General features: G+C 52.6%; 2 protein-coding genes across 9 annotated transcripts in view; one reads left to right on the forward strand and one right to left on the reverse strand.

The window, feature by feature from the left end:
* MYO7B (myosin VIIB) overlaps positions 1–18,602 on the forward strand; it is a 94,688-nt gene extending 76,086 nt beyond the window's left edge. For all 3 annotated transcript variants that reach the window (XM_075937439.1, XM_075937438.1, XM_075937440.1), the window contains exons 38-49: positions 1,745–1,902; positions 2,592–2,745; positions 5,038–5,193; positions 7,594–7,699; positions 7,910–8,023; positions 10,335–10,422; positions 11,458–11,564; positions 11,875–12,060; positions 13,007–13,123; positions 14,366–14,449; positions 15,504–15,623; positions 16,763–18,602. In XM_075937439.1, the coding sequence (XP_075793554.1) occupies positions 1,745–1,902; positions 2,592–2,745; positions 5,038–5,193; positions 7,594–7,699; positions 7,910–8,023; positions 10,335–10,422; positions 11,458–11,564; positions 11,875–12,060; positions 13,007–13,123; positions 14,366–14,449; positions 15,504–15,623; positions 16,763–16,852 (1,480 nt within the window). In that variant the 3' untranslated portion in view covers positions 16,853–18,602. The remainder of the gene's footprint in view (positions 1–1,744; positions 1,903–2,591; positions 2,746–5,037; positions 5,194–7,593; positions 7,700–7,909; positions 8,024–10,334; positions 10,423–11,457; positions 11,565–11,874; positions 12,061–13,006; positions 13,124–14,365; positions 14,450–15,503; positions 15,624–16,762) is intronic.
* A 1,312-nt stretch (positions 18,603–19,914) lies between these two features.
* Positions 19,915–25,105, reverse strand: part of LIMS2 (LIM zinc finger domain containing 2) — a 47,613-nt gene continuing 42,422 nt past the window's right edge. For all 6 annotated transcript variants that reach the window (XM_075937442.1, XM_075937441.1, XM_075937445.1 and 3 more), the window contains 2 exons: positions 24,803–24,878; positions 19,915–22,937 (listed from right to left, as the gene is read on the reverse strand). In XM_075937442.1, coding sequence (XP_075793557.1) covers positions 22,790–22,937; positions 24,803–24,878 — 224 coding nt within the window. In that variant the 3' untranslated portion in view covers positions 19,915–22,789. The remainder of the gene's footprint in view (positions 22,938–24,802; positions 24,879–25,105) is intronic.

Consider the following 25,105-nt stretch of genomic DNA (forward strand, 5'->3'; position numbering starts at 1 on the left):
AGGAGGCTTTGCTTTTGTCCCAGATCTCACCCTCCGAAGCCTTCCCAACTGAATTAGGGGTGTGGGTGGTCCCCAAAGAAGGAATTGGGTGGACTGAGAGGACAGTGCACCTGTCTGAAGCCTTGCAAGGGAGGCGTGTAGCCCCCACGAGGAGGGGGAAAGGACAAGTAGAGGAGGAGAGGCGCGGCTAGAGGGACTGGGCAGCTTTCTCTAAAAGCCAGGCATGCAGGAGGAAGCAGGAATTGGCTTTTACTGAGCAGGTTTATCTAATAGTCACACGTCTGGACAGTAAAAGCCAATTTCTGCTTCCTCCAGGCTGCGCACGCGAAGCAGGTTTGCTTTTCGTAACCGGGCGGGCAGCCGCTCAGAAAAAGCCAAGTGCTGCAGGAGGTGTTGATTATTGACTAGGTAACGCGAGGCCCTCCTGTGACAATAACAAACCAGTGCAGCATCGAATGCCCTTTGCTCCTAGAGTCCAGACGGGTCCTTGCTCTCACTTCAGCAGGCTGGGGGCAGAACGGGTTAGACACGGAGTAACTCCACTGCCTTTCGCTCGCGCGCGCGTGTGTGTGTGTAGAGCAACTGCTCAGGGATGGGAACCTCCTGGTCCTCCAGCATCATTCAGGCGGCACGTTCTGCATGCTGGTGCTCGTCGAGGGTGCGTGGGAACTGGGGGCCCTGCTCAGGTACTTACACCCAAGGCCTAGAGGAGAGCACCGAACTGCAGTGTCTGCAGCTGCCTGGGGCCAGCGCTGAGGATTTAGAGTCCCTAGTGCCGCCCTTGCAAGGTTCAAGCAGGCTCAGCCTTGGAATTGCCACCCCCCTGTGGCTGGTAGCTGCAGCTATCCAGGACTGGCCTCTAGCAAGTGGCCCCGTGGCTGGAGCCAGAGGAGCTGCGGGTGGCTCTGTGACTACTGTGGCCGCTGTGCTAGGAGCAGCTAAAGAAACTGGAGTTAGTCTCAGGAACCGAGGAACGGAGTCACCGAATGTCAAAGAACTCCCTGCTCTGGGCGGGGTTGAACTCGATTTGTTCCTGAGTCTCTGCCAGCCCCGGGGAGCAGAAGAAGAGGCAGCAGCTCGGGCTGACAGGCGAGAGTAGCCCCTGCAGGCGGGGGAGCTCACCCAAGGGAAGGGACACAAGCATGGGGCGAGGGGGTGGTGACCAGGCACTAGACTAGCATGTCGATGGGAGCAGAGGGAGGAAGGTAGGTGACTTCAGCTTCCCAGGGGCCAAGTGCTCACTCTGGGGCAAGGCTGTTGCAAGGGGTTGGCTCAGGAGGCAGGGTGGGTGCAGGGGAAGGGCTTTGTCAGAACCAGTTGGGTAGCTGCTGGCTGTGGAACTTGCTGAGCTGAGACCAAGGCCACACACAGAGCCTGATGAAGTAGGGTGTCCTGGAGACATGGCTATCGAATGAGGAAGGGGATAAATCCCTGGGGAGTTTCCGCCGATCACGATGACACTTCGGCTGCCTGTGGACACTGGAAACCCCGCACAGGCGTACACGGGAGAACAGGGGGCTGAGGAAGCCGCGTGTGGCTGGACATACACTCACGCAGAGGTGGGTGATTCAGTACTGGGTGTACTAGGGCACCGCCACACGCACAAGGGGGCCCCCAAAATGCTAATCCTGCTCGGACTCTGGCCTAGGACGTGGTCCCAAGTTAGGCTTCACCATGTTGGCCTCTTGTTTAATGTTACTGCGGACTGACCAGGTCAGAGCGAACTAGTTCTGTTTCCATGCAGGGTTCCCGAAAAAGAGTCCCTCAGCAAGGCTGTCCTCCACAAATCGCGTGGGCGCAGCCAGCTGTGGGCGCACTCCAAGGAACCCCTGAAGCAGCCCTTATTGAAGAAGGTCTGTGCAGATCCAGGACTTCAGGACCTCGCTTGCCAGGCTTTCATTGATATCCTTCCAGCGGGGGGAGCGATGGAAAAGCTGCGGGCAGTGATCCATGTCTGTCTCCCCTTAACCATTGTAAACAGGCAGTAGGTACTTAGCGCGCCTGGCTTAAGAGAGCCTCAGTTTTCCTGCAAAGGGAAAAGCTGTTCAGTTCTGCTCAAGGGCTCCGCAGCCCCAGGGTGGCCCCCATGTGCGGTGCGTCCCAGGGTCCATCCAGCCAAGGTGTACCCGGCAAAGCTGCTGCCAGGATGCAGAGATAGTTGGCCAGCAGTTCCAGTTAAAAAGGGGGTGGATTCCTGCCTGAACGCAGAGCTTCTGAACTGCCGTGTGCCCTCCTTTGAGGGCCGGGCAGCTAGAGCCAGGGGAGTGACGCAGTGGAGATGGCTGTGATTGCGGAGGAGCTACAAGGAACAAAACAAGGTTCCTCTCACCAATACCCCAGAGAACCGGGGTGGAATACTCTGGTGCAGAGGGCGACAGATTCATGTACAGTTGTTGATGGGGACAAGCAGCCACAGCTCCTAACTTGATGGTGGCTCTACTGGGAAGAGAAGGGGTAGCTCCCAGTGGGCAGCACAGCCTGCGAGTAAGATTGGGGGTCTATTGCTTGACACGCAACGAAGCAGTGCCCAGCACCATGGCCACATTTGCCCCAAATCTCTGCTGATTGTGTGTCCTTAACTGTGCCTTCACCCATCATGAAGTTCATGGAGGACTACCCCTCGAAGCAGGCACGGTCCTCCGTGGAGCTCACTGACCAGATATTTGTGGCGGCCATCCAGGAGGAGGTGCTGCGGGATGAGATCTATTGTCAGATCATGAAACAGCTGACGGAGAACAGCAACAGGTACCAGGCCCGGGTGACCAATCCAAGCTCTGGTGAGCGGCTGTGCTATAGCTGCGACGGCAGGGAACGTCTGCAGGAAAGGCAGCTGCACCGCCCTGTGCAAGGGGAGCGGTGGGCCCCTCACTCCTCAGGCTCACACCATTGGCTGGTGCTGATGGCCTGTCCCTTCTCGAGGTGCTAGTACTGCAGTTGACCTGTGCAGGGGAGCGAAGGCGGAGCCTTTTCCCTGGCCATGTACTTGTGAGTGGACATAGTCCTATAGGGGGCCATTTGTGCCTTTATAACAATTACACTGGGGGTAGGTTTCCGCTCTGCCTTCCCATCCAGCCCCTCGCCAAGTTTAGCTGCTCTGCTGTAAGGTTCTGGGACATGTCAGCCCATGGCTGTCACTACGGCTGTGTCTAGACTGCATCCCTTTTCCAGAAAAGGGATGCAAATTAGACACATCGCAATTGCAAATGAAGCGGGGATTTAAATCCCCCCCGCTTCATTTGCATAAACGTGGCTGCCACTTTTTTCCAGCTCGGAGCTTTGCCGGAAAAAAGCACCAGTCTAGACACGGATCTTTCGGAAAATACAGCCTTTTCTGAAATATCCCTTATTCCTTATTTTAAGAGGAATAAGGGATCTTTCGGAAAAGGCTTTATTTTCGGAAAGATCCCCGTCTAGACTGGCGCTTTTTTCCAGCAAAGCTCCAAGCCAGAAAAAAGCGGCAGCCATGTTTATGCAAATGAAGCAGGAGGGATTTAAATCCCCGCTTCATTTGCAATTGCAATGTGTCTAATTTGCATCCCTTTTACGGAAAAGGGATGCAGTCTAGACAGCCTACAGGTTTCCCCTCGTTCTGACTGTTCTGTATTCCGTTACAGCGCCTTGCAGAACAGGACCACTGCGCTGGGTCCCTGCCAGAGAGCTGGCGGCGCTGTCTCAGACAGGGCTCGGGGCCACAAGACAGCAGAGTGGGGTGGCGGGGAGGGAAGGGGGGGTCACAGCAGTAAGGTTCTGTCAGGCTGACTCGCTCTGAGGCATCTGAGCGGAAATGGGCCCTAAAGGCGCGAGGGGATTTGAGCGAGAGGTCACCTGGTCCATGGAGGACGTTCCCCCTGCATGGAGCCCTGTGAAACGAGGCCAGAGAGGTCTGTGCCACAGAGCAGCAAGGGATGCGCTGAGTCTGGCGTTAGCAGAGTGGGCAGAGGCAGCGCACCTGGGCCCAGTGTCATGAGAGCACCGCTCCCGTTTGGGCATCAGCCCCAGCGCTAAGGTTTTCCAAAGCGGTCTCCCCAGTGGGTGCATCTCAAATCTGACCCGAGACACTGGCAGCTGCTCGGGCTGGCCCCGGGAGATGTGAAAGCAAACCCCAAGCATAAGACTGCGGCTTCCTGTCCCAGAGAAAATGGCTCAGGCGGCTGTTGGGTAAACCCATCTAATGGGGTTAATACACGGAGAGTAGCACATTTCGTTACATCCCCTGTTTGCAGCCATCACAGTCCAGTGCGATAGCAAGGCAGGAGTAACCGTTTCGGTCGAGCCCACATACACACCGTGCATGTGCCAGGGTTCGGTATCTGGGGCCACAGATTTGCTCACACCTCATTGGCATCCCTTAACATTTGGCCGCACAGGTGCAGGTATTTGGGAGGGGCCAGGGAACACAGCCAGTACACAGTGAGACAGACGGGGGGTTCTGGAACGGCGGGTTCTCAAGACACAAAATGTTACACCTGCCAGCATAGCCCCCCCCCCACCCTGCCCAGTGGCACGCCAGCCAGCACGGCTCCCTGCAGCGCTCATGGGTGCCGCTTTGAACGCTGTCATGGGGATTTCAGAATTACACAAGCACAACGGTCAAACCAGCTCACTTTGGAAGAGAGCAAGGCAGCCTGGCCGAGGGGTGAGAGGACGAACTTGAGAGGCAGGTTCTCTCCTTGACTGCGTCTGGCTGGCTGGGCGACATTGGGCAAATCTTGGCCTCAAGCTGTGCCTCAGTTTCCCCATCTGTAGCTCGGGCATTCCCTACCTCTCCGGGGTGTTGTGTGGCTCAGTTCCCACAGGAAGGGCTGCTATAGAAATCCAAAGCAGTGGCACGATTTCTCCAGCAAACAGGCTTTTCCAGCTTGTAGTGGTGCATCAGCTGCTAACCCAAATTGCATCTTCCATCTGGGCATGTGCTTTACCCAAGGAAAGCCCTGCTCTGCTGTGAGGCCAGAGTTCTACAAAGGGCTTCTCTTCTCGGTCGCTATTGCCTGGTCTGAGAAGCCATGTGGCCCTAGCGCTGCTGTTTGGTGTTTGCAGGTACAGCGTGAACAGCGGCTGGCAGTTACTCTGGCTCTGCACCGGCCTGTTCCCTCCCAGCAAATCACTGCTAAAACATGCTCAGAAGTTCATGGAGACTCGCCAGAAAGAGCCCCTGGCTCTGGACTGCAGCCGGAGAATCCAGAGGGTAATGAGGTAAAGACTCGCCAGCCACCAGAGTCCAAAAACGGAGAGAGGCCCCCAACTCATAAGAAGTTTTTTTAATGACAACTTGGGCTTTTCCTTTGCTTTCCGAATTCTGAGCCATTAGGGGCCACTCCAGGCACATTCGAAACCATGAGGGCGAGACGCTGTGATGTGGAAGTTGAGAGTCTCTCCAAATCACATGGCTCCAGGAGCTGAGGCTTTAAGAAAAACACCAAATATTGTGATTCATTGTGAGTGAGGAGCAGGGCTACAGCCCTGTCCTGCTTCACCCGGACACCCCCCTGCCCCTGCTTTGGCAGGAGCACTGTTAGCAGCAGCGGTCTGCTTCCCTTAGTGCCCCAGCGCACTAGCAATGCAACGGGCTGCTGTGTGTGCGTGCGGCTGTCCTCCGCTTCTCAGGCCACGGGGAAAGCCACAGGAGCTGAGAACCAAGCCCAGACACAAGTGGGAGGGACTGAAATGCCCCTTTGATTGGCGTGGTCAATGTGAGGAAGGCCTGCCACAGAAACTGAAGGTCTTGCTGATCTCCTCCAGAGCTACTCCTAGGTACCTGGCCTGTCACTGCAGTGAGCCAGGACCGGCACAGTGTCAATCACAGCTGTCGCTTGACATGTAACGTCTGTATTGAATGTCTGGAGGGAGCACTGACCTCAGGGCAGACTGCCAAGAACACGGCAGATCCCTCGCTCTGATGTGATGTTCAAGACTCAGAGGTCACCAAGCCAGTAACAAATGTGAATTCCTGCAGTCTTACCCCAGTCACAGACAGCCCCCTGAGGCTTCCCCGTCTAGTTTGCCACCCACACAAACTGGACATTCGTGAGAAATGGTCACGCCAAAAAAGTTGCCCCACATTCAGGTTCCAGTCCCAACAGACCAGTCACCCCAGATCAATTGGTGCAGACCCAACACCAAAGACTACCCCTGTAGCCAATTCTGTAATAAATTATCTACGGGGTTATTGACTAGGACAAAGCAATGAGTTATTTCCAGGTTCAAGGGAGCAAACATATAGATGGTGAGTTGCCATCTGAGCCCTAAGAGAGAGAGATGTAGTGGCCTGTCAAGTCTCTCTCAGGGCAGCCCCTGGGGAGTCTGGCTTCAGTGTAGTGTCTCTGACCATCAGTATTCAGTCAAAAGGATGGAAAATGTTCCTGTGACTTTATTTCCTTTATTCAGCTACCAGTACTCCTGGGTGGCCCATCTGATCTGGTCTGGACAGGCCTTTTGGCTGGGCGGGAAGGGGGAGAGGTTCGCACACTTAGAGAAAATATTTTCAAAAGTTATACAGCAAAACTTGGGCTTCTCCGTCTAGCAGAGACCACTCGCTGCCTTTGCAAGTGAGATCAGCGCCTGCAGCAACTTACAAGCATTTCACAGACTCTGAACAGTAACCACATTCTCGTGAGATTAATGTCGAGCAACACGGACAGACAGGCAGACTGGTCTGGTCTCCCAATGAGTTTGTTAGTTCTTCGTTAATGCCTGCAGGCCTGGCAGCTGGCCTGCCACTGGCACAGACAGCTCCTCCTTTCCTTGGCTGCTGGGGGCGCCTCAGACTCTGAACCCTGGACTTTCTTCCCTACTGTTTCTCCCTGCAGATCTTCCAGCTCATCTTCTCCCAACTCTAAAGCTACCGCTACACTACGGCAGTTTGTCGGAAGAGGAAATGCAAATGGAGCGCTCATTTGCAAATCTCATGCTCTCATTTGAATATTCTCTTCCGATCCTTTTTGAAGAAGAGGTTTTTGTGGAAAAAAACCACAGCGTAGCCGGGACCATTTTTTGGGAAAAAAACTTTTGCACAAGCTCCCTTATTCCTCAAAAAATGAGGTTTACAGGATCTTGTGCAAAACAGGGTTTTCCGACAAATGGCCCCGTTGACAAGGGGCTTTTTATCACAAAAACCTCTTCTGCGAAAAAGGTCAGCAAAGCATATGCCTATGAGAGTGCGAGGTTTGCAAATGAGCACTCCATTGCATTTCCAAACTGCCGCAGTGTAGATGTAGCCTAAGAGTGGGCCCCTTGTCTTGTCCCTTCACCCCGTCTCCCCAGCCCAGACTCGGCAGCATGCTAACTCGCTGCTTTTCCCACTCGGTGGCAGTGTACAGCTAGAGAAAAAGTGACCACAGACCCAGTCTGCCTTTACTCCCATTAGCCATAAAGGCGGCACTAGGATGCTGCCTACACACAGTACAACTGTTCTCTAACCAGAGCAGATTGGCTTGTTAATGGAAGTTCCAGTCAGCCCTCACACCCCTGCGCTGAGAGGTGCAGCGTCCCTAGCCAAAGTGCTGGGATCTCTGCGTCACTTGCATCTCGCTCCCAGATCCCCAGTGGGATGAGTGAATGCCCGGCTCTGAAGGGACATGGGCTGTTGTTTTCCAGGTACGGCTGTCGCAAGTGGGCTCCCCATAATGTGGAAGTAGAGGCCATCCAGCAGAACATCACCAAGATCTCGCAAAAGGTTTGCTTCCCTAACGACACCGAGCAGGTGAGATCTCTCTCTCTCTCTCCCATCCACCCCCCTAGCTCTCTTGACTCATGGAGGGCCACACTGCAATGGAGCATGGTGCTGCTCCGTGCAGGAGGGCGGCTGAATCGGGCTCTGTTTGGTTCATAAGATCCACCCAGACCCACAGAGAGCTCTGAATCAGAACAGCTGACCCAGGCTCATACCATCGGGGCCTCTGGTGTGTTTTAGGTGTTTGAGGTGGGAACCAACAGCAGAATCCGGAGCTTGTGTCAGAACATCGCCTCCAAGCTGCAGCTGAGCTCCTGGGAAGGATTCAGCCTCTTTGTCAAGACCACGGACAAGGTAACACCACTTAGGTGCACTAGGATGGAGGCAGCCCTCTTGGCTGCCAGGAAGCAGTCAGGGCCACATTTCATGTCAAATAATGGAGCAGGTTGGTCCTGCTTTCCCCTTTACTATGGGGACATGAGCGGCAGAGGCAAGAACTTCCAGGGCATTGGGTTGCTTCTTAGTTCACAGTTTCAGTAATGGCTTGGACAATGGAGCGGAGAGTGTGCTTATAACATGTGCAGATGACACCCAGCTGGGAAGGGTTGCAAGCGTAACTACCACCAAGGTGGATTTGAACTTGGGGAGCTGACTATAGGGAGCCTCTCCCCTCTGAGCTAAAAGCCAGCTGGCTCCCAGCCCATGCTATAGAGGTCTCTTGATCTTAACTGTTGCAGTGGTCTAGGTGCCACTTGCAGTACTCAGTAACCACACTAGGTGTGTGGGTTACACAAGCACTCTCAGGACAGGATTAGAATTCAAAATGATCTTGTCAAATTAGAGAATTGGTCTGAAATCAACACGATGCAATTCGAAAAAGACAAGTGCAAAGGACTTCACTTAGGGAGTTAACAATCAAATGCACCACTGAAAAATGGGGACCCGCTGGCTAGACAGGGGTACTGCTGAAAAGGCTGAGGTGGCTACAGAGGCTCACAAACTGAATATGAGTCAATAGTTACACAAAGGCAAATCGCCTTCTGTGGGATGTAAAACTCAGGAAGTACGTGTCCTGCTCTACTCAGCACTAGGGAGGCCTTCGCTGGAGTACAGTGTCCGGTTCTGAGCACCACATGTAGCAAAGATGGGGCCGGGTTGGAGAGATTCCAGAAAAAACAACAAAAGTGATGAAAAGTCTCAGAGGGGATCTGTTAGTCTGTAACTTTTAAAACAATGAGCTGTCCTGTGGCATCTTACGGTACGTCTACACTGCACGGCTATTTTGGGATACCAGGGGTATGCTGAAATAGCCTCCCTGCCTCTACACAAGCTGCCCGTTATTTTGAAATATTTTTCAAAATAACGGGCTCGCTATTTCACCATCCTGGTAAAACCTGGTTGCACAAGGGATAAGGGAGGCTCACGCTAGCGCGTTATTTTGAAATTTGGCGCTGGGTAGATGAACCAAATTTCAAAATAAGCTATTTCTAAATTAAATCAAAATAAGAGATGCAATTGGGATAGCGCACATTGCGTATCCTATTTCAAGTGTAGAGACTTGTTAGAGACTAACAAATAAGTCAGGAACTTTCCTGGGTAAACGTCATTTCATCAGAGTTTTAGAAAACCTGACTTATGAGTAAATGCTAAAAAGATGGGACATGTTTAGGCTGGAGAGAAGGGGATGGAGGGGGGCGGGGCTAATAAATCTTCCAGTCTGTTAAGGGCTACACATAGAGGATGATGATCAATTGTTCTCCATGTTCACAGAAGGTAGGAGAATTAGTAACAGGCTTAAGCTATCACAAGGGAGTTTTAAGTTAGATATTAGGAAAAACTCTAAGGGCAGCTGAGCTCTGGAACAGGCTTCCAAGGGAAGTTGTGAAATTGCCATCACTGGAGGTCTAAGAAGAGGTTGGACAGACACCTACAGGGATGCTCTAGGCTTACTTGGGCCTGCCCCAGTGTAGGGGGCTGGCTTTGAAGGCCTTTCAAGGTCCCTTCCAGCCCTGTTTCTATGAAGGTCCATGGTGTTTTGGGACCTGTTGTCTCTGTGAGTCACATCCCTGGGTGAAGAGGCGTAGCTGGGGACAGCATGGCAGAATATTGAGAGCCATACTTGGTGCTCAGGCTGCTCCTTGGCCACCACTCCAGTCCCAGGTCGGTGCTGCACACTGCTGGGGTCAGATCCTTTCCATGTGTTAGGCTGGACCCTACAAGGTGTTGGTCTGTAACTTGTTGGCTTCCACTGCAATGGGGAGTGCTCCATTCCTCCCTTGAATTAACTCCTCCCTCAGACGAACGTCTGGCTCGCCCAGAAGCCAGGCTGCCAGCGCTGGCTGTCGAGCAGTGTTCTCTGGTGCCGTGTGATCTTTGTGCTCCGGGAGGACCAGATAGCCTGCACAGTGCTGTGCTCTGGGGAGGGGGGTTCTGTGTCTGCCAGCGTTGCAGCAGCAGGCTGAGAACCAGGCGGTCAGCTTCTATCTATGTTACGGGCAAGTAGCCAGGTAAAACTCCAGGGAGGGAAGGACACTCCCATTAGTCTTCATCCTTCTCCCCTCAGATCTCTCAATTCCCTTTGCCTCTGCTCTGTCTGTACTGCTGGCAGGGACAGCTCAGACCGTACTGATGCCATTTCCTCCCTCCCATTGCTCTGCCCCCCCAGGTGATCAGTCAGAACGAAGCCGACTACTTCTTTGACTCCTTACGGCAGGTGACTGACTGGACTCGGAAGAACAAGCCGGTGAAGGACGGTGAGGAAAGGGATCTGCTCTGGGTGGCTGTGCTAATCTGTATCAGAGCAATGGGCCCAAAGCAGGGTCTAGTCATGCTCTGTGAACGTCTGGCTTGTGGGCTGGTAAACCTGTTTCTGGCGCGCGGTTCGTGTGCACCGTTCGCCAGAGCACGAGAATCCAGCTGACCTGGTGTGGCCAGACGCTGGAACGAGTCCCTGTGCGGGGAGCCACAGCTGATGTTGCTACTTTGACATTCTGCACCTGTAATGTGCTGACTCATTGATCTGATGATTGCAAGTCAAAGTCCGAGGCTTGTGCCTCGCCAGACCAGCTGTCACCAAATAGACGCATCATATACTAAACCATCTACTCAGCTCCTTGCTTCATTGGCAGCTTCTTTATGGATTTCTCTAGCAGCCTGTTAACATCAGAGCCCATGATCTCTTGTTGTAGTGTGAAGGGAAAGCACTTACAGGCTTTAAACCTCCCAAAACGGATTATAATTCTCCCCTTCCCCACCAAAGCTTCTATTTCTAAATTCCACCCACTTTTCTTGCTAATTTCACCAAAGAACTAGGGTCAAAATATTTGGAGACAGCAGAGGCCACCTCGTCAGAAGGTGAGCAGCCAAGCCTGCGTATGGAGTGACCGTACAGAGGGGTCAAATACAGGCACCTGAAATCAGCATCTCCTCTTGCAAAGGCAGCTGCCAGAGAATGCTTGGTGACAGAGTGACTGAAAGTGTTGCCCAGGGTGGGCTAGGATCTGGTGTAATACACACAGCCAGGGAGTCCTGCCACTTCTTGCAAAGCAATGTCCATGGGAACCACCAGTCCCTGGCCTCCTGCACATCCAGTCCCTAATAGACCGACGCGGTGCATCAGCTCGCTCCCGTCATGAACCTAAGCGACCGACTGCAGCGATAGCCAGTTCATTTGCCAGCCTCTTCAGTGTTATTTCTAGAAGTACAGAGTCCATGAGCCATGTGGGACCGGGCAGAAGCAATGGCCCAAAAGGGTGACTCGGGGAGCACTGACAATATCGTTCCCTTAGGGGGCGCTGTGGCTGTGACGTACCAGGTGTACTTCATGAGGAAGCTCTGGCTGAGTGTAACTCCTGGGAAAGACCTGAAGGCCGACTCCATCTTTCATTACCACCAGGTAACTGAGTCTAGGGCATGGGTAGTGAGGGGGCTCCGGTCAGGCAACGTGATTGGGGCAGTGCAGTGGAGAAACCTTCCCTGACGGAGTATTTATTTCTCCGCCTCGCGGAGGGCAGCCACCGTCAGATCTGCTGGTGTTCTGCTTTAGAACATCACAAGAATCAACTTGGCATCTATCAATCTAAAATTACCCACGGGGCTGGCCTTTCCCCAGGGGCGCGCTCTGTGAGGCCGGTATCGCAGTCTCCGCCAGGCCTAGCCCACACTGCTCCACACTGTTCTGCAGATCCCCTGCTTCTGCCTTCCAGGAGCTGCCCAAGTATCTGCGAGGATACCACAAGTGCTCCAAAGAGGAAGCTGCCCAGATAGCAGGGCTGATTTATAAAGTGCGGTTTGACAGGGACCGGTCGCAGCAGGCAGCCATCCCCAAGATCCTGAGGGAGCTGGTGCCAGACAACCTGGTCCGAGCGATGGCTCTGGAGGAGTGGAAGAAGGTAACGGCCCTTCCACCCATACTTGGGGTGGCCAGTGCTGCTGGCCGTGCTGCTGTGGCTACACTCTCTTCTTAGCACGCCCAGCTTGGAGAGCTAGTGCCAGGACGTCTCCTCGCGCTGGAGTCAGGCCACCAGCTCAGAGTGCAGGCGGGCCCCCTGCTCCTATGTACACACAGAATTTGCCTCCTGGCTAAAGCCTTCCTCCGCCGTGCCTGTCTCCCCAGAGCTGGGCAATGCTCTGAGACCACAGCTAGCTGGAGACACACCCAGTTAGGAACTGTCAGTGGACTGGAGGGTGAACATCGTATCGAGGCCACAGGCTGTATGCACAAGACAAGGCCCCTCTCCTGCAGGCAGAGCAGGGTTGGACAGATGCTTGGCAGGAGTCAGGGGGTCTGTGCATTGCATAGGACACAGCTCGCCCTACACCTGTGTATAGCACAGGTGAGAACCGCTCCAGGAGGCAACGGCTCCCTGCACCCTGACGCAGCCACCCCCTCTGGGGCACCTGCTTCCGCAACCCCCTGAAGAGAGGACACAGAGTTGCTGCTAGGAGGCTCCTCTGCCTCTCCCCCAGGCTCAGAGGAGGAGGGCTGAGAGTCCTGGCTCGAGGGTTGCACTGGGCTGCTAGGAGACCCAGCTGAGGAAGCTGCTGAGCCTGGTGACCTTCACTGAGGCTCCCAGAGACCTGGTGGGGAGTTGCTGGTCTGGGAGGATCTTCAGTTCCCACTGCTGGAGTCCAAGGCAGGAACTGGTGGGAAAGTCCCTTCCTTCTCATAGACGCTGCAGGGGCCCCTCCCGTCCTGCAGGCAGAGGTGTTCCTTGCTGCCTTGGGGTGATGCGGCCCATTCTGGGGCGTGCACGTCTGCAGGACAGATCCCGGATGGGGAAAGGCCTGTCCCAGCTCCCTGCCTCACTGGGGTGCCTGTGTCCCTTTTCTACACAGAATATCATCAGCGCCTACAGCAGACACGAGGGCAAGACAGTGGACGAGGCCAAGGTGGCCTTCTTGAAGATGATCCACCGGTGGCCCACGTTTGGGTCAGCCTTCTTCGAAGTGAAGGTCTGGCCAGGTGCTTCTCATGCCATGTGCCCCACGGAGCCGCCAGGGGAGAGCAGGCAGGGTGCTGTCACCTGCCACAGGGGAAGCTATTCCGCCCCCTCTCCTGCTCTCGGAGTGAGGGAAAGCAAAGCCCGCGGGGAGGTTCATGGTCCCTGCCCTCCAGTAGGAGCGAGTCAGTGGCCTAGGTCCAGCGCCGGAGACTCCCCGTCCCATTCACGGCTCTCCTCGCCCCCGTGAAAACGGATTGCCATGGGCCCATTGTCCAGCGCACGGCTCTCCTCGCCCCTGTGAAAACGGATTGCCATGGGCCCATTGTCCAGCTCACGGCTCTCCTCGCCCCTGTGAAAACGGATTGCCATGGGCCCGTTGTCCAGTGCATGGCTCTCCTCGCCCCCGTGAAAACGGATTGCCATGGGCCCGTTGTCCAGCTCACGGCTCTCCTCGCCCCTGTGAAAACGGATTGCCATGGGCCCATTGTCCAGGTCACGGCTCTCCTCGCCCCCGTGAAAACGGATTGCCATGGGCCCGTTGTCCAGGTCACGGCTCTCCTCGCCCCCGTGAAAACGGATTGCCATGGGCCCATTGTCCAGCTCACGGCTCTCCTCGCCCCCGTGAAAACGGATTGCCATGGGCCCATTGTCCAGCGCACGGCTCTCCTCGCCCCCGTGAAAACGGATTGCCATGGGCCCATTGTCCAGCTCACGGCTCTCCTCGCCCCCGTGAAAACGGATTGCCATGGGCCCGTTGTCCAGCGCACGGCTCTCCTCGCCCCCGTGAAAACGGATTGCCATGGGCCCATTGTGCTGTTCACACAGCCGGGGCCAGTGGCACGGAACTCTGGGTGGGGCAGGAACAGAGCAGAGGGGAGCCCCGGGGACATGTTCAGTGGCCAGGGTGGGCTGCTGCGTTATGCCTCTTTGGATCCTTATGCCTCCCTAAGCCATGCAGCATTCTGGGTCCCGCTGCCCTCCCGCTACTGCGGCCAACTGCTGTCCGCTCCTCTCCTCCCCGCCAGCAGGGCACACTCATGCTGCGCCCCCCGCCCCCCGCCCCATGGCCTGACTGGTTTGTGCGATGCCAGGAAGGTGCTCCAGGCCCGTCACCGCGGCAACGGTTTCCCAGCACTCTGAGCTGGGGCGCCAGTGCCAGGAAACGAGACGGGAAAGGAGAAGGGCTCGCTGCGATTACCAGTGATCTTCACTCACCTCCCGCAAACTCTCTTATTCTTTTCCTGATCCCCAGCAAACCTCTGAGCCAAACTTCCCAGACATCGTGCTCATTGCGGTCAACAGGCAAGGAGTCTCGCTGATACACCCCAAGACCAAGGTACAAGTCACTTCAGCTGCGCCTGGGCATGCCATGGAGCGGGCCTCCGGGAAAGGCGGCTACCTCAGCTTGGCAGTGCCAGCGAAGGGTCCCCTCTCTGGCCGGGCCCATTAACAGACCAGGGATAGGACCTTCTCCCTGCCTCTCCGGCACACAGCCTCTATCCTTTTGTTGCGGGAAACCGAAAGGTGGTGCCCAGACTCACAGCTGGGGATTACAGCTGCTGTTCCGAACTAATTCAGGCAATTGCTACCAGCTGTCTGTGGCCAGAAAAGGAAGGACCAGATGACAGCTGTGAAGGGGAGGGGTGGCCGGGATACCTGTTGAGGAAGGAGCAGCCCCAGCTAATGTACCATGGCCATGTGAATGTTCAGGGTGGCAGGGAAGCAGCTTCAGGGAGTTAATGGCAGGAAAGCTGAGCCGCCTCCCAGACAGCAAGTACCCGGCCAGGAAGAGAGAGGTGACCAGAGGGGAGCCCTGCCGAGGCCATGTCTGCAGGGCAACGGATGACCTGTGGCTGGCCCCACACTAGTGACTTGAGCTGCAGGCAATCAAATTGCAGGGTGGATGCCTGGGCTTGGCTGGCTCCCAGAAACTGGGCTGCAGCCCCAGGCGACATCCTCAGCACAGCTTTCCCGCCCAAGTCCAGCTCAGCTGAGCGGGGCCGGCTCCAGGCCCGTGGTCGCAGGGGAGACATTCACATGCATGTTGTCACGTTGGTTTTTATAAACAATACAGCCACTGGGCGCGAGCCAGCGGCTTTCTGTACTGATCACACAAGCAGCACGGCCTGGAGAAGGTTAGCACTGAACAATGGCCTTCCAGAAACCCAAAGCCTCAGAGATCAGCTGCTCTGTGCAAACAGGGAGGGTTATGTCATGCCACTGTTTGGGGCATAAGCTACTTCGAGTAGCTGGGTGCCAGCCCCTCACAGGAAGCACTAGGAGACGTGAGGATGTACTTGCCTTACTGGAATGCATTTTCTAACCTGCCGCAATTGGTGTTCCTTCACAACTGCTGCACTGTTTGGTTGTTTATGTCTTTCTGCCTGCAGGACATCTTAATAGTGTACCCCTATAATAAAATCTCCAACTGGAACAGTGGCAGTACATTCTTCCACATGACAATTGGGAACCTGGTGCGAGGAAGCCGGATTCTGTGCGAGACGTCTCTGGTGAGTGTCTCAGACATGATCTCGGTCTTCCCTTCTCTTACGTCTGCCGGCGCCACAGACCCGTGTGAGGATGCCGGTGTCCATGAAAGTAGCCAGAGAAGAAAGGGTAGCAGCACACTGCTTCCTGCCATGACTGGCTCTAGGATTGATGGAGTGGATGAGCGCTTCCTTCCATTCCCTGCAAAAACACTAATTGTTCTTCTCCCTTCACTAATCAACTGCCCTGCAGCTCAGGTGCAGACTGGTGCTATTCATGGATTGGTGCACTCCATCCGCAGCGTCATGTGTTGACCACAGTGAAGGGGAAAACGTAGCGCTTCCCACCTTCTGCTGGCAAAGCAAGCTTCCCTGAGATGCCAAAATGAGCCTCCCCCTAGGTCTTTGCAATACAAATGACAGCCCCATGTTTTTCACAAATACAAAACACCACAAAATAAAAAAACAACAACATATAAAATAAAAAAAACCCTCACCCTGCAATGGCAGCAAGGGGCTGGGCCAAACTCCCTGCCCAGGGCCTCCCAGGCTCCTGGGGAAAGCATCAGAACATAACTCCTGAAAAGTGAAACAAAAACTTATAAAGAAAAAGAATTTCATGGGGTTCTAAATATGATCTCCCTTTCCGGGCATGCTTTGATCAGGAGCACAATGGTTAGCAGTGGGGAGATCCCGTCATTCGATTTCAGTGGCAATGATCGATTTAAATGAATGGGGCAGCCCCACTTCACCCAGATCTCGTTTCAGGCTGCCTGCTAGACTCAGGCAGACATTACTGCATTGGTTTAGATGGGCTCGTACTTTGGAGGTTACCTTTGCAAACACGCAGACAAGTGACTTACAGGTGAAAGGTGAGAACCTGAAACACAAGGTAGCAGCCAACAATGGTTTGCTGAGCCACTGCAAACCTAGCAGGTTTGATCACTGGACTGGAGACCATGTACAGTGCAGGCAGCAATGCTTTCAACAGCGCTACTATGGTACCTGAGAACACACCAGAGGGACCCCTGGAAAAGAACTGCCTGCACGACATTAGGAACTGGCAGAGGAGGTGGACACAGCTTGGGGAACAACAGCTGTTGCCAGCTGGCACCTTCTGAGTCCTTTTCACGAGACTAGGTTAACATTTTTCTCTCCCGCAGGGTTATAAAATGGATGACCTGTTGACATCCTATGTGCAGCTGCTAATGAATGCTGTGAACAAGCAGAGGAATCCCCGTCTCCCTGCCTGAGGGGAGAAGCCTCTGATTCATACCTGTGCCAAACTGCCTCCATTTCATATCTGAAAAGAAGACCCATTTAACACTGGTCCTGCCAATTAATCCTCTGATCACACCTGTCCCGCTGCGAGCCACGCTGGGGAAGGAAGGATGAGACATGCCAACATTTTACACTTTCCTATCCTAGACTTGAGGGACAAATTCAGTACAGATTATAACCATTGCAGCAAGTTTTGCTGGATTTCAGCCTCAGCACAGCACTAATGAATACATGAAAAAGCAGTCTGAAAACCTCTTCAGCGATATTATGGTGTCCTCCATGCTACCCCACCCACTCACCCCACCCACTCCTTCCCCCGGGGACAGAAGGGAATGCTATTCAGTATACTCTCACCAGCTATACAAGCTTCCCGTCTCTGGCAAAGAGGGAGGAAACGGGACTCTTTTGGCATAATGGAGAGACTCCACGGATGGAGAAAAAGGCAAAACATTTCAGCCAAGTGTTCAATGGTAAGAAAACTGGGGAAAGCTCTTGAGCGGAGGTGCTGCTTTCCTTCAGTCGTCTAGCATGTCGAATACTTGCTGCCAGTCGCCGTCACAGCCACCCTATTCTGCTGGTGTGGGAGAAGCAGCATTGCTCCTGGACACTTCTGCCTGGTAACCCAGGGGCTTTGCAGAAGGGAAGAACCATCTGTGCTCCCACATGGTTATTGTCTCCTGCCTTCGATACGCTGTGAGCTAGTGTGTTTCCTTTTGCGCCCCCTTTGATAACTGCACCTGGGTGTTCTCCCCCCCCACCTTCCTTTCTCCCAAGGAACAGGGGCATGCTCCCCAGCATGCATGGGCCCCCTCTGATTTGGGCTATTATAAAGGACTGAATCTGCAACCCTTGCACAGAATAACACATACTGACACAGATCATCTATAAGTGCTGCTCAGCGGGAGTCAGAATTGCACAGGGTCGAGTCTTTACCATACAGTCCTCTTCTGAAAGAGCCATTTTCCTGCTCTATAGCAGTGCCCCAGCACAGAGTTATGCAGACATTCTTTCAGGAGACAGAATGTCAATTGCTTCATTTGATTGGCTTTCATTTCTCTTGATCTTTTCCCTACTTCCTGTTTGGCAGACGGCTTCGCTTGATTCAGAGCTAGTTCGTCACATGCTCCTCCACAGACACACAACGCCCGTCAGCAAGAGAGAACTTTCTCTCAGTAAGAGCTGCTCTTGCCATTACATTAGAAGAGCAAACACCTGTCCTTCCCAAATCAGAAGATTCCTCCGGTGACCACAGTAGCATGTGGTGCTTTTAGTGCATTTACACCAAGTTCCTTGAGCATGGTTTGACAGAACTGGAAAAGCAGTCCTGTTGAATCTCGCTCCAGTTTGCCAATGTATGGACAATGGGCTTCGTTGTCCCTTGGATGTGCGTGTGTGCAATGTGGCCATTAACGGGGACGGGGGGGTTGTACATGCACTGCATGGAGAACAGGACTCAGTGTCTCTGTGCATCTAAATGAGTGCCACTTTTCAGAACAGTTTATCTTTTTGCCACCAGTCAGATATTCTCAGTGCAAATGGCCGTTGCTAGCAGTGGATGCTCTGAGATTACCAATATCAAGGCGTTAATGATGGCATCGTACGTTTGAATTCAGTTTAATTAGAGAGAGTATCTGAGACTTGTTTTGTACTTTTGCTCCGTACTGCAATCTCTGCAGCCAAACTTTTCTGTTCCCATTTTTAAATAAATTGTTGCAGATCGGTGATGGTGATGTATTTTTCTTCCACAAGCCGGGTGAGTGCCCTCCCATTCTCAGTATACTGTGAGCAGCCCCCCGTTGCTTATACTACCTCTGCATTAGCACAGCACCCCACTGACATCCACAGTCCACGCTAGCTGCACAGCATCTGAGACACAGCAGCAGTGCTACCACTGCACTGTCATTGATCAATTCATCACCCTCTAACCCAGGGCTACTCTACATGCGGCCCGCAGTGCGGTTTGGATTTACGCGGCCTGTGGGTGGGAACCAAAACAAAAAAGGAGTCAATATAATAGTCGTCTGTTGATTTGCATTTTCGTCGTTAAATTCCTGGAGTGTCATTGCTCATTAAAAGCGCTGTCGTATTGTGGAAATCGAGTAAATGTTGCATTTTATAACTATCAACAGAACTGACTTAAATGGGCCTGCGTGTTGTGCAGTCTTGCCGTAATCTTTGTATTCATGCCCGTCAGTGTGAAATAAGCTATTTGCATATATATATGCAACCACACTTAAGTTGCAGCCCTTGGCATATGCTGTGAGTATCGTGGCCCCCGGGGCTTCCAAAATTGAGTAGCCCTGGTCTAACCAGCACTGATCAAAAACATTTCAACAACACATTCTTGCATAGACTCACCATCCTGGAGCAAGCCCCAGCACTGTAGCCGCACTGCCTCACCTTCCTCCTCCAAACCTCAGTGCTCTGTAGTGATTAGTCCTCCAGCCAGGCCACACCGAGTCTCACCCCTTCTGGGGTCACAAAGTGCAAACTCACAAGAGAGGAATGGAAATCCTCAGCTCAGTCTTCCACAGATTCTTCGCTCACCTCCCGGGCTCTGCAGAGTTCTTCACTCGATCACTGAGCATGGCTGTCCAGGGCTTTCTCCCTGGAGGCCCAACTTTCCACAAGCTGTTAACCCTCAGGGCGTTTCCCTAGAGTTTCTCTCTGATCCCAAGCCTGCTTTAGGAGTCTCCATCTCTTAACTGCCCTCTCCCCTCAGGGACAATCCCATGTTAGACACCTCCTGCAGGACCCTCTTTGGTTCCTTTCCCAGAGAGGAAGTTCCCAACTACCTCCCTCCTGGCTCTCCTCCCCCTATTGCTCTGCACTCGTCCCTTATATAGGAACCACCCAAGCCCCAGCTGGGTCTAATCCTTAACTACCCGTCTCCCTTTCAGGTGCCACATAGGAGCTAATTGTCACAGCTGTGAGATAGGAATGCAGGTAACCTCTGGAGTTACTGAGTAATTCACTCTGGGTCACATCAGTGGTGCAGATCAAAGGACTCAGGATTGACGGTGCAGAATGCATATGCAATAGTTTGTATATTTTAATTTTTAGTGTGAAGATTTAAATGCATTGCAGTTAACTTTATTACAAGAACATACAGAACCAGTGCAGATTATAATACTTTAGTCCAGCAGTCACAGATTTTGGTTAGACACCACAAACTCTGAAGTACTATAAAACAAGAAATCCACAGTCTGCAGAATCCATGTTGTAGAATAAGGGTGGGCTTGTCTCTTTGGTATTAATACATTTCTTTACTCTTTCTATATAATCCTTAGTGCTGAGGGTGCTTTACAAACTAGGAACTAAACACCTCTTAGAACAACTGCTTTTGTCCCAGGTTTACTTGTGACCCAATGCCTGCCATATGTTTCAAATTAACACTTACCCTCTTCAGCCCCAGACGCCTGCATTGCCCAATACAAAACATTTGTCATGGGAAATTCCAAGCATTGAAGGTTAAACAATTTTGCTAATGTTGTGTGGATCACTGTGAGGGTAAGGACTGGGATCCAAACTCTAGCGAAAACATTTAGCAGTTGGATTTGCAAGAAGGAAGGATGTTAAGGAAGTGATTAGTATTTCCCTTGAATATGAGTATGCTGAACATATTGCAGTTGCTAAAAGCATTGCCATCTTCAAGTGTAGCCAGTGAGCATTAGTGATTTGTTTTAAATATGTATATAAATATAGATTTTAAACTGTGAAAGTATACAATGGGCAGCAGCTTTCGGTAAGTAAGACAAGCCTGGCTTTTTGAACCAAATTCATCTCCTTGATGTAACCCCACGAAGGACAATGGAGGTGACAGCAAGAATGAATGAGTCTAGAGCAGGGGTGGGGAACCTTTTTGGGGTCGCAGGTTGCTGACCCCCAGGCAAGTAGAAACTTTGTGTGTTCCAGTCCCACGGTGGGATGGGGGGGAGGGGCTGGAGTGCCAGCATGGGCTGCCAAATGCTGGGAGGGGGGAGCCCCGAGCCTTGGGGGCCAGATACAGGCAAGCCAGGGGCTGCAGGTTCCCCACCCCTGCTCTAGAGCAAAGGAAAATGCCATGCATCCTAGTCTTCAATTTCTTTCTATGGAAGAGTGTCTCCCTGCTGACTCCAGCATTGTGAAGAACACACAAGTCCTAGCAAATCCATCATACTAAAAGACTCTGCGCAAAAGCAGCCCACAGGTCCTATCGCTTCTACTTTCCTTTTCCAGTGGAGTCTGGTGCAGAGAAACGAACGTCTCCAAACTGAGCTGGGATTATTTTCCATAACGTCCTTGATTCCTCAGTCTCTCAAATGTGATTTTGTAACTCCGTAGAAGACCGAGTGCTCTACAGGAAAAACTTAAAAAACCAACAGATAGCCTAGCAGCACCTTAAAGACGAACAAAACCCGTAGATGGTATCATGCGCTTTCATGGGCACGGCCCACGTCTTCATACCATCTACATGTTTTGTTCGTCTTTAAGGTGCTACTAGATGATTTGTTGTTTTTTAAGGTTTTCCTTTAAGTCCCTTCTCCCCAGCCTAATCTACGGAATTCCAAACGTGAGAGATGAAGTAAGAGTCCTCGCCGCATTGCTTCTCCTAGTACAATGGTACTCGTGGGCATCTCTACAGGCAAATGTTTACCCATCGCCAATCTCCAATGGGCTCTGCAGGGAACACAGACCACTGACAGGGTTTGAGCTGGTTGAGACGACGATTGCCCAGTAAACTATTCCTGCATATACATAAGCACATATGATGTCAAGTGTCCTATTATGATCTTCCCAGAAATTCTCTTAAACTAGGGTTGGTGAATCAGCTGAAAATCTCCTAATCCCGCATTGGGCTCCTTCCTGTGACCAGGACCTGGGGAAAGGAGCTGCCTGCTCTAAAGGAGGAATCATCATAATGAACTGTGAATGCTCATAGGCCTGAAGTGTCTCGGCGTTAGTCCTTCAACAAACACCAGGGAAAACAAGCACAGTGGACGTGGCCCCAGCAGTGGCCTGAAATGGTGTAGTTCCCTGGGCCCGGACTTGAAGGATGAGCCGAGGGCTAGAGAAAAACAAGTGCTGTCCTCCACTGCTCAAACTGTGACAAAACACATCCTGTCGAGGTTACTGTGGAGGCCGATAGTCATGGTGGAAGACACAGGCTCTATGTTTAGATCACAGCGAGTCCGTTACTTCAGAAGTGCCATAGCTGAGGCAGCGCACAGAAGCTGTTAAAATAGTTATGGTAGCTTGCTACAGCAGAAAGCAGCAGAAGGCAGCTGGTATTAGGAAAATAGCTAATTAAACAGGAGTCTTGCACGGGGAGCCTTTGTGTTAGCTTTTTCCCCTAACATTTTTACTGTAACTATTTCTAGTGCAGCTTCCCCAGTGGTAGCAACAGTGAACACTCTGGTGTAGAGCAGTCACCAGCATTTCTGCCATGAGGTTGTGAGAGTCTGCTCTGAGCAGGTGACACACATCCCAAACAGCCATCAGATGGTGAACATTTTGGGCCACAGTCAGAACACTGTCCTACAGCTGAAAAGGTCTGTGTGCAAGGCATTTAAGGAGTCCTTGATATTTATGGCTCGTGTTGAACAATCTGCATGTTTCACCATCTGATATTTAAATCACTGTTCTTCCAAATTCCTCAGACTACAGGAGACAGAATTTCAGCTCTGACCAATGGTAGAATGATGCCAGTTAACTACCATGCCCACAACTCTGCCCTGCCCCTCAGCAGCAGCCGAACTCCCCATGCTATCAGCGTTAATTTGCAACTACCTAAGTACAGACAGAGTCAGGGTGAAGCTGGAGGAGGTCCTATTTGTCTGGGGATTGTTTCAGACATTCCCGGTGTGATCCATAGCACGGCAAGTTGCAGTCTGAGGAGAAGAGCGCAGGCAGCAGAACGACAGACCCGTTTAAGCGGAGTTTAAATCCACAGCTTTGGGATGCGATTTCCTGGCAGCCAGTTCAGACAGCTTCTTCAGACGCTTCTTCAGCTCCAGGGGGAATTTCTCGTAGCATTTCTTGCACACAGGCTTCATGTCAAACTCCACAAACTTGTTCCTTCCAAAGAGACACTGAACTGTAAAAAACAGCACTTGCAAGCCATGACCTGATGTTCAGTCATCGGGGCACATGGGTCTGCAAGCTCAATTTATTGCAAGTATCAACCCCCTCATTTCAATAGACGGATGCCAACCTTGCCACGCACGGTCACCAATCAGGATACGAGCAGCACTGATCATGCCAAGCGAGGTGCCCTACTGTGCGAACACAGATCCCCATGGACTGATTACTGGAGAGCAGGTCCACATGCAGGGGTGAAAGTAACTTAAATATCTGACCGGTACTGTTGTATTTCAACTCCCTTTCCCCAGGGGGGTCAGGGCAAGAGGCTGAGGGGGGATGTAACAGGACAGTATCCTTAAGAAAGTTAAGTGTGGGATGGAGTGTGGGGGGCTCAGGGCAAGGGATTGGAGGGGGGGGGGCTCAGGGCAGGTGTGGGGGTGCAGGAGTCAGGGACCAGGGCTGGATTCTGGGTACTCTGTGGCTGCGTTACCCAAGGAGCCAGCAGCATCTAGTGCCTCATCCCCAGCCAGTCTCTTACCAGTGCCCTGCACTGGGCACACCCACTTACTTTCAGCTTTGTCTGCACGTTTACCAATAATGCCGTGTCCGGCCAGGGAACACTTTGTGGTTGGCTCTTAGCAACACTTCTGCTTGGCTGCTTCCCAAAACGGGGCAGCAGCTTCGCATCGGCACCAGGAAGGCATTTTGATTCCTCACACTTCTCCCTGACGGTGCTGCCAAGTGTACCTCAGCCTGCTATGAACGCCCCTTGCTAGGACCAGGGTGAAGGCGTGTTAATTATCCCTCTACGTAGTCACGGGGCTTTCCCTCTGTTGCAGCGTAATGGTGTTCCTGCGCTTGAAATTCCCTGCTCAGCCTCTGAGAAAGGAGAGGACTCAAGCAGCCAGGAACGTCAGGGGAGCACAATCAGATTGAGATCTGGCTGTCCCAATGGTGCCCGCAGCACAATCCAGTCACCGCGTTTATCTGGTTGGCAAACACCAAGCAGTAGAAGCAGAATTACTGAAGCAGAGTCGGTATCTAGAGCCACTTGGTCTGAGACTTGCCAATTCCTCATCCCCTATTGCCTCGTATTCCCAGACTTCCTGCCATTCAGCTTCCTTCGAGTTTACTGTGGTTCATTCTGCTCCATTAAGCACTGCAATACCCCTCCCTGCAAATGTGCCCAGCCTCCATAATCCAGGGAAGGAAAGTCAGAGACACCTGTCTCTGAAATGGGTACATGACAAACTCATTTTATAGACGTCTGAACTAACTTTACCATTATTTCGTAAGTGCTAGTTCTTACAGGTAACATGTAACACTGTCTTAAAGCATGGCCTACACACAGCATGCATTTAACACCCCAGACATTAAACAACCAGGGTATCTCTGGGGTCCTGCTGGCTGGTGCAACAGCCTGGTCTGTCCAGAGCTGTGTCAGTAATCAAACAGCCCAGCTGGAGCATGGAACGGAGGCTCACTGCAGTGTCATTTTATTATGGAGTGCGATTTGCTAAGCACTGTTATCAGAATGGAAGAATACCGAGTGCAGAACACTTTCCAAATCCAACACAAAACCACCATTTCCTCAAGCCCCTAAGGGCAGAGTCATGTTGGGCCAGCACAGCAGAGCAGGGGTGATATCGGACACTCCGCAACTAGGAAAGGGGAATGTTAGGAGGGAGGCATTAAACACCCAACCATTTGAAAAGGGCTGTTACCTTTCAACAGGCTGCCTTTCTTGGGGAAAGCTGCCCATACCGCAGGAGAGGCTGCATCTCTGCTGCTGCAGGATGCCAGCACTGTTTTCCTGGGCTGCTGAAAGAGTTATCCTAGGTCTGCAAGTATCTACTTACTTCAGTGTGAGCTTGACGTTGCAGGTGGAGCAGGAGAAGCAGTTCACACACCAAGCCTTGTTGAGAGCTGATACCACTGTGCAGAGTAAGAGCACACAACCAGATTATCTAGTCTCAGAGTCTGACCCAATTCAGCAAGGCCAGATGTAAAAAGAAATATTGGTGTCTTGCCTTGCAAGTTCAGGACTGACACGGAATGGGAGAGCGACCCAAAGCAACATGAGAACGGCCATACTGGGTCAGACCAAAGGCCCATCTAGCCCAGTATCCTGTCTACTAACAGTGGCCAATGCCAGATGCCCC

The sequence above is a fragment of the Pelodiscus sinensis genome, chromosome 10 (assembly GCF_049634645.1).
Source record: "Pelodiscus sinensis isolate JC-2024 chromosome 10, ASM4963464v1, whole genome shotgun sequence".
Classification (NCBI taxonomy): Eukaryota; Metazoa; Chordata; order Testudines; family Trionychidae; genus Pelodiscus; species Pelodiscus sinensis.